Below are 8,594 nucleotides of genomic sequence, written 5' to 3' on the forward strand. Positions count from 1 at the left end.
ATTCTTTAGTTCAGGAGTGCTATAATGTTAATGTACTGTAAAGATCTGGACTTTTAATGTCTTTTCCCTTGGTTTACAAGCTGCTCCCCTCTTGTAACGTCAGGACAGTAGTGGTGGGGCACAGTAAGGGGCAGGCAATGTCTCGGAGCAGATCCCAGCTCTCCCAGCCCATTGCGTGATATTAACAGAGTTAGACTGATGGTGGTACACGAATGCGCTGCCAGGGCTCAGACAGCTTTGTGTGACATTATTGCTGGGATTTGCAGGGTGATGCGTGGTTGCGTCCTCTCCGTACTTTAGCTGGTCAGGCAAAAAAGAGAGGTCAAACATAGGCGAAAAGCATGGCAGAGAAAAGTGGGGGCACATGCCGGGGTCTCGACTGGGGATCGTGCAGCCTGCGGGCAACGGACGCTGGGCAGCGAGGGCACCGGTCCGTGCCTCACCGTCCCAGTGCCTCCTGCCTCTCGGCAATCTGGTTTTAGCATCCACCGCTGCGGGCATGAGCTCAGGTCTGCCGGGTGAAACCACCGTATGTTAATACATCCCGTCCCAAGGGAAAACTTCTCGCACGCTGGCAGCCTGACTACAGCTCATTCCTATCGCAACCGTCTCCATCCAGCCGAGAGCAGGCAGGGTTTTCCCATGGGATGCTCCGGCCCCAGTCCAGCCGTGTCTGGCACGATGGCCTCTTTTTGCCTCCACAGGTGGGAGACGAGCAGCTGGAGCGAGTGCTCCCGCACCTGCGGGGAGGGCTACCAGTTCCGCATCGTCCGCTGCTGGAAGATGATCTCTCCGGGATTCGACAGCTCCGTCTACAGCGACCTCTGCGAGTCCGCTGACATCACCCGGCCGGATGAGCGCAAGGTCTGCAAGAACCCAGCCTGCGGGCCCCAGTGGGAGATGTCGGAGTGGTCCGAGGTAAGTCCCCGGGGACTGCCGTCCCGGCAGCGCTGAGGACAGGCACACGTGCCTGCACTTCCCCATTCTTTTTCCGATTGAAGAGCATCTGTGGCCATCAGAGACTCTGTGTTTTAGGACACTGGCTGCAGTTGTTGCATTTGGACCAACATGTACCAGTAATTTTTTTCCCCCCTAAAATGAAGCCCTGGGTCACCTCCAGGATGGCGAGGCCACCACCATCAGTCACTCAGAGTCTTTGACTGCACATAAGGTGCTGGCATTGCCCACTGAGATAGGGCAGGAGCCTGCAGCTGAGATCTTCCCACCATTACTTGCTTGGCAGCATCTTCAACCCACAAGGTGCCAGGGAGGAGATCCCACCTCACACGTGAACTACATTCCCATAAACTTCCCTTCCTTACCTCCAATTTCACTGCACCACCTGGAGAATTAACCCTTTTCCTTAAGCAGATCCCTAAAGCAGTTGGAAGATGGCTTGGGGTGATGCAGTGCTGCACTTGGCTTTAGCTTGTTGGTTTGCTCGGGAAAATATGTGAAAAGGTTTGTGCCCCTGAATTCATTTCCAGGCACGGCCAGGGCTCCAGCATGTCGCTTGCAGACATAAACCCATGGAAATGACCAAACCAGTGCCGCTCCCTCGGGGATGGTCTCTGAGCTTGGGTGGCTTGGGAGCCAGTCCCCTGTGCTGGATTGATGGTCGTGGTGCGGGGGCTCACAGTGAACGTGTAAAATGCACCGGGGGTATAACCATGTCCCCCTGCATTGCTAGAAAACAGCCCTGCCTCTTCAGTGTCCTCTGGAAGTGGGCGTGCATGAGAGTGAGATTTTGGGTCTGTGCCTGTTTCTGAGCTCGCCCCGCGTGCCACCACCAGCCCCCGTGACGGCCGCACGTGGAGCGTGGCACTTGTGCCCTGGAGCCCGCACGCTCATTGACTCTCTGCAAAGGAGCAAATGTCGTTCCTGCTCTCAAATCAAGCCCAGACCCTTTCTAAGCAAGAGCAGACCGAGCTCCGAGCCCAGCCGTCCACGGGTGCAAACCTGCCCCATGGTTTGCACCACGAGGGATTGGACTCTTCCTCCTGGGAGGCTCCCAAAGCACTTCTTGGTCATAATTTAAATGTCTCCTTTCCTCTGCAAGCTGGGGTGCGTCATCTCCCTCGAGGGGCTGGTGCGTTCCCTGGTATTGCAGGATGTTTTCACTTTCCCAGCTGGGTAGAGAGGCGCTCCCTGCGCACGTGCTGGCACGTTATTTTGACCAGCGTAGCAAACCGGAGTGGCTTATTTTACAGAAATCTGTATTCTCCTCCAGCATGTGTCAGGGACAGATTGCTTGAGACAGTCCTGGAGTAGTTCGTTCTTAGCCAGCAGCAAAGCTAATCTCATTTGGATCCCATCTGAAGTAGGGTGCCAAGTTGGCTGGGGAAATAGGCATTAAAAAAAAAGCACATTTCTGGGATCTGAGGATTAACATATCAGCGTGGTGCGTCTGAGTGCTGTGCTGTTGACACTTTTCCCTGCTTTACGTTATGCATGGAGCAAATGTGTGTATGTGAGACTGTAGTAACTCAAATCCAGTTCTAAATAATGTCACTGGGCTGCACGGTGCCAAATTTATCCACAGCATAAAAATCTCAGTTTTGCGGTTTGGGGAAAACATTCTCCAAAGAGGTGGAAAGGAGCTGGCTGTTCCTGGGAAGGAGGCGAGGGAGATCTCACCCTCTCTCTAGGTGACAGCTAAAACTTTTCAGCTCTGATCAGGCATTTTTGGTGCCTTGGGTTTTCACCCTCTGGCATCACCCGGTGGAGAGCTTGCACAGCACCCAGGCAGGATACAGCCCTCCTGCACCTGAACCTGACTGCTGAAGCTGTTATGCGGTTTTGGGGAAGAGGGGCGGCTTTGCTACGGATTGTTGCACAGCCAGTCACCTATGCGTTGTCATTGCATGTCTTTAGCATTTCATGTTAAAAATGTAAAAAAAACCCCAACAAACCCCCCCAGAAAGCAGTTCTTATCGTAGCGGGACCCCTTGGTGACACCGTGCCCCCCATGCCCTCCCGGCAGTGCTCAGCCCGGTGCGGAGAGCGGAGCGTGGTGACACGGGACATCCGCTGCTCGGAGGACGAGAAGCTTTGCGATGCCAGCGCCCGGCCCCTGGCCGAGAAGAACTGCACAGGGCCACCCTGCGACCGGCAGTGGACCGTCTCCGACTGGGGACCGGTGAGTTCCGATCGGGCTGGCCGGCCAAGTGGCCATCACGGCCCGTTGCAGCTGGCCCTGCTTGCAGGCTTGCTTGTGACTGCTGTGCTGGGAGTTTTGGGGTTGGATTAATCCTCCTTGGCAGCTCCCAGCTCCGACAGACCGGCAGGCAGCTCCTTCGCCCCCCCTCCTCCCTTCCTCCCTCCCCTTTTCTCTTCCCCCCCTCCTTTTCCCTCCCCCCACTTTTCACTTCCCCCTCTCTTTCCCCCCTTTTTCCCCCTCCCCTTTTTTCCCCTTTTTCCCCCTCCCCTTTTTTCCCCTTTTTCCCCCTCCCCTTTTTTCCCCTTTTTCCCCCTCCCCTTTTTTCTCTTTTTCCCCTCCCCTTTCCCCCCCACTTTTACCCCCTCCCCCTTCCCCCCCTTTTACCCCCTCCCCTTTTTCCCCCGTCTTTTCCCCCTCTACTTTATTGCTCCCTCTTTTCCCCCTCCTCTTTTTCTCCCTCTTTTCCCCCTCCTCTTTTTCTCCCTCTTTCCCCCCTCCCCTCTTTTTCTCCCTCTTTCCCCCCTCCCCTCTTTTTCTCCCTCTTTCCCCCTCCCCTCTTTTTCTCCCTCTTCCCCCCCCTCTTTTTCTCCCTCTTTTCCCCCCTCCCCTCTTTTTCTCCCTCTTTTCCCCCTCCCCTCTTTTTCTCCCTCTTTTCCCCCTCCCCTTTTTTCTCCCTCTTTTCTCCTCTCCCCTTTTTTCCCCCTCTTTTCTCCCTCCTTTTTTCCCTTCCCCTATTCCCCCTTTTCCCCTATTCACCCCCCCCCCTTTTCCTTCCTGCACAGCTCTGCTACAGACACCCCTTCCCTCCCAAGCTATTTTTACCCAGGTTTTGATACATTAACATCAGCTAAAAATAAGTAGTTTCCATGGCAGCAGCGGCGCTGAAACATCATGTGTCTCTGCAAGAGCGGCCGCAAAAGAGCCGGGGAGCGCTGGTTGCCTCCACCGGTGCTCGGGGCAGTGCCCGCCTGGCCCTTTGCAGTGGGGGGGGGAAATATTTCCAGCCACTTGCTTGATCTCCTTTGCCTTGACCTCTTTGAGAGCTGCCCCGGGGTTCCCTGCTCGTGGTGTTTCCCCTCCCGCCTGGCCTGAGAGATGCTGAATCTTGCTCAGCGCCAACATGATGGGGCCATGGGATATGTTGGCTGTGGTGGAGCTGCCTGGGGAAGGATGCGCTGAGCTTCCTTGCAGCTATTCTAAGCTGACACCCAATAATCCCTCCACGATTTGGGGGAAGGTGGGGTTGGGGAGGTAGCTGAGCCCCACGGAGGCATCTCTGTCCCCGTTGTGGGGATGGGGACGGGGACGGGAGCAGTGCCGCCTTCCCCACCGCTGACCGCCCACCGTGCCCGCTGCGGTTTCAGTGCAGCGGCGGCTGCGGGCAGGGCAGGATGATCCGGCACGTGTACTGCAAAACCAGCGACGGGCGAGTGGTGCCGGAGTCGCAGTGCAACCTGGAGACGAAGCCGCTGGCCATCCATCCCTGCGGGGACAAGAACTGCCCCTCGCACTGGTTGGCACAGGACTGGGAACGGGTAAGTGAACCCCTGCCCCGTTCTGGGCTTGGGGGGTTCTTGGAGCTGGGGGGCTTGGCTTTGGGGGGTGATGGAGGAGGGATGCCCCGCGGTGGGGTTGGACCGGGGTCCGTGGGTCTCAGCCAGCCCCACTCGTGTCCCCGCAAGTGCAACACCACGTGCGGCCGGGGCGTGAAGAAGAGGATCGTGCTCTGCCTGGAGATCGTCAACGGCAAGATCAAGACCCGCAACCCCGCTGATTGCGACGTCGCCAAGAAGCCCGTGGAGGAGACGACGTGCTTTGAGCGGCCGTGCTTCAAGTGGTACACGACCCCCTGGTCGGAGGTAAGCTGGGAGGGAGATAGGGGGGAAATGCCTTTTCTTCAAGATGTGCCTGCCCTGAGCCTGTGGTGCCCCATCGCCTCGTACCAAGGGTCACGCTGCCTGTGAAATACCCCAAGGAGATGGGCAAAGCTCTGCAAAACACAGCCCCTGAGGGAGCACCCAGGGGGGAACTTCTGCTGCACTGGCAGCTTGGGGCAGAGAGCCTGCCCTGCCACAGTGCAATTGGGACTGGCTGTGCTCAGGGAGAACACGAATGAGAGGAGAGGTGTTTGGGGTGGGCTTTGGCTTTCTTCTTTTTTTTTCTTTCTTTTCTTTTTTTCTGTCTTTTTCCCTCTTTTTCCCTCCAACCACTGGTGGGAATGTGGCTGGAGGTGTCCATGGAGCCCAAGGGATGGCTGCCCTGGGGATGCAGAGTTGGGAGCACAGTTTGCCCCAGCACCCTGCATGGTCTGCGAAGGCAGCCGGGGTCCAGGCTGAGCCCAGCGAGGGTGGGCGAGGAGCTGTGAAGGGCTGCGGCCGGCTCCCTGCAAGCCTTCCTCGTCCACGCTCCAGGCGCCTCGTTTTGTTTAGTCTTGCAAACCGTCATTGCAGCCTATAATTAGCCAAAGCAGCCCTGCCGTAATCCCAGCCTGACGAGGCATCCAAAGGGCAGCAGGCACCGAGCACCGGGCCCAGGAGCGGCTCTGCAAATCCGTGGCACGACGCGCGGAGACGCTGACGCCGCAGCCCCACGCCTGGGGTGCTGGGGGGGGGGGGGTCCCACAGCCTCGGGGTGGCTGCAGCCACCCTGGTGCCACGGAGCAGCGTACGGACTGGGCCAGCTCGTTCGCGGCCCTTTGCGAAGGGCAGTGGGAGGAGGAGGGAGGATCGCAGCGGCAGGGAATGGGAGCGCATCCACGTATCCCCGGGCGGAGGCTGCTGCGGGCGGCTGATGGTGCTGGCAGCAAAGACGGAGCAAGAGGCCAGCGGTGTGGGGCTGAGACGTGACATTCAGCCAGGGGAAAGAGTTTACCTCCCTTCCCTGACATCTCCATCGAGCACAGCTTTTTTTGAGCAGATCCTGGCTTAGCGCAGACCCCCGCGACGGCAGGGTCTTGCCTCACCTCCCCCTCTCTCTTCCCCAGTGCACGAAAACCTGCGGCATCGGAGTGAGGATGCGGGATGTGAAGTGCTACCAAGGGAAGGACATCGTCCGGGGCTGCGACCCGCTGGTGAAGCCGGTGGGCAAACAGACCTGCGACCTGCAGCCCTGCCCCACGGAGCCCCCAGGTGAGCCCCGCTGCCAACAGCACCTCCGGCATTGATTTTTCCACCGATCCCCCCAAGCAGCACCACCCAGCATATTGGCTTCCACCGACCCCCAGTTTGATAGTCATCCCAGGGAGGGCAGAAAGGGGACGACTCTCCTTCTGCACCCAAGTAATGGGGCACCGTGCACTGGCTATTTCTGGAGGTAACCCCGTTAAATTAAGGGGAGAGTTCAAAAGAAGCGTTGTCTGACCTTAAGATAAAAGGAAGCTTTGGAGAGCTGACTCGGGTGCTGCTTCTGTGTGATTCCAGCTAATGTCTAGGAAGTTTTGTCTGTGCCATTATTTTAATGATTTTTGGTCTCCAAATGTCCTGCGGGATTTGTAACTATCTCGTTATCTGACTCGTCTGCTGGCTCAAAGCCCCTGTGATCTTTAGTGAACACGCAGTTCTAATTCTTTAATAGGATTTGGGAATAAGGACGGTGGGGGAGAAAAGCATGAAAATGAGAGCAGATCTGGGGCTGGCTCCTGGCTCGGCTCCGGACCCGCTGGGTGCCCTCGGCTGACCTCTCCTGCAGGGTCCGGGATGCGGCACGGTGCTTGCGAGGTGCCTCGTGGTCCCCTCATAGCAAGGTGCCTGCCCTAGGAGCAGCCTGGTTTCATGCATCCTATGGATTTTAAGCAAAATATCTCTATATAACTGTAAATCCTGTGGGTTTGAAGCAAAATAGTGCTCTAAAGGAAGCTGGGAGAACATCATAGCAGTTTCTGCTCTCCTCCCTCTATCTCTCCAGCAGCTCTCTTGCACCGAACTCCTGCTGTAACACTGCTGGATTCCTGTTCTCTTTCTCACATAGCCTTTTTGGGGCAGAAATTGAGTGTGTTGGGGTCACGCTGTGCCCTACCATGGGAGGCCCTTGGCTTGGGGGTGGCTCGGTGCCAGGCTCCCATGGTGGCTCCAGCAATCCCTGGGCAGCTCTGTTTCGCAAGGAAGAGCTTGGGTTTTGGGGCTGGGACCAAATAAGACTCGCCAAGCCAGGCCAGGTGTGATGAAACGGGTCAAACTTCTCATGCCTTTGCTTAGACTGATGATGATATTTATGGAGAAGCTCCATGGCGTTTTCCAGGGGATGCTCTGCCAGCTATCAGGGAGGTGGCAGTTGGAGCTGGGGTGATTTGTTGCACAGCCCGTGGTGTTTAGGGCAGGCTGTGTATGGGGGAAAAAAAGAGCTCATGAGCTTGATTGCTTTGTTTTCTTTTTCTTTCCCATATCGGTACCTTTTGCCTTCTCTCCCCCAGACGACAGCTGCCAGGACCAGGCAGGAACCAACTGTGCTTTGGCCATCAAAGTCAACCTGTGCAGCCACTGGTACTACAGCAAAGCCTGCTGCCGCTCCTGCCGCGCACCCCACTCCTAGTGCCCGGCAGCACCCGGCACCCACGGCACACACCGGGCCGGCACCCCTCCCTTAGCAAGGGCTCCGTGTACCATTTAGTAAGCGCTACACATCCCACAGACTGGTGTTAAGGTTTGGTTTTCGTTTGTTTGTTTTTCTTTTTGCCCCACCGATGCAGAACTACTATCCTTGTCCCTCTCCCAGGTAGAGGAACAGTGCCGGCACGGCTCGGTTGCAAAGCCGTTACCACTGTACATTGGTAGCCCCCGTTATCAGAGCTGTACATAAAGTCGTGTATATTTGATTCCCCCGAACTGCAGACACATGCACGTGTTTCACAAGGTCTTGTCCTTTTGGTTTCTTTCCTCGATGCAAGTTTGGGGTTGACGAGGGGAAGGCGCGAACCCCGTGAAGTGCAAGTTTCCCTTCACAAAGGGGGTTAGTGCCTCTCTCCTAATTTATCCCCGAGACCTGCGCGCTCTCGTTAGCTGCATTTAATGTGGTGGGAAGCTGATATTCGTTTGCTAAATGAACTCAAGCCCAAGCCCTTTTTTTGTAATATGTAGGTGTATACTTTTTCAGAGAATTTTATCTTATAATCAAATGTTAGTTCCGTAGTCCTTACACCTCCCCCCCGTAATGCTGACATATTGTATATAATATGGAAACATAACTGCACTTTATATCACAAAAAAGACGTGCTCTTTTTTAATATATTTGTTTACAGACAGTGAACTTTATCCATATAATCATTAATTTGTACTCATATGTATATTTTAATAAAGTTGTCATATTTATGGTGGTATCTTGTTTTATTCTCCAGTTTGTAGTGGGTGTTTGTGCCCTGTGCTGGGAATACTGGAGTTGGGGCTATGAACTTGTTGGTGCCTGGGGAGAGCAGAGCAGGGTCAGGGGAATTGCAGCTGCT

General features: G+C 55.8%; 1 protein-coding gene across 5 annotated transcripts in view; it reads left to right on the top strand.

The window, feature by feature from the left end:
• The window catches only part of ADAMTSL2 (ADAMTS like 2), a 28,482-nt gene extending 20,013 nt beyond the window's left edge, over positions 1 to 8,469 (top strand). For all 5 annotated transcript variants that reach the window (XM_049832525.1, XM_049832529.1, XM_049832526.1 and 2 more), the window contains 6 exons: positions 705 to 918; positions 2,984 to 3,139; positions 4,525 to 4,695; positions 4,843 to 5,019; positions 6,144 to 6,288; positions 7,569 to 8,469. In XM_049832525.1, coding sequence (XP_049688482.1) covers positions 705 to 918; positions 2,984 to 3,139; positions 4,525 to 4,695; positions 4,843 to 5,019; positions 6,144 to 6,288; positions 7,569 to 7,687 — 982 coding nt within the window. In that variant the 3' untranslated portion in view covers positions 7,688 to 8,469. The remainder of the gene's footprint in view (positions 1 to 704; positions 919 to 2,983; positions 3,140 to 4,524; positions 4,696 to 4,842; positions 5,020 to 6,143; positions 6,289 to 7,568) is intronic.
• Positions 8,470 to 8,594: the final 125 nt, after the last annotated feature.

Source organism: Accipiter gentilis, chromosome 29 (assembly GCF_929443795.1).
Source record: "Accipiter gentilis chromosome 29, bAccGen1.1, whole genome shotgun sequence".
NCBI lineage: Eukaryota > Metazoa > Chordata > Aves > Accipitriformes > Accipitridae > Astur > Astur gentilis.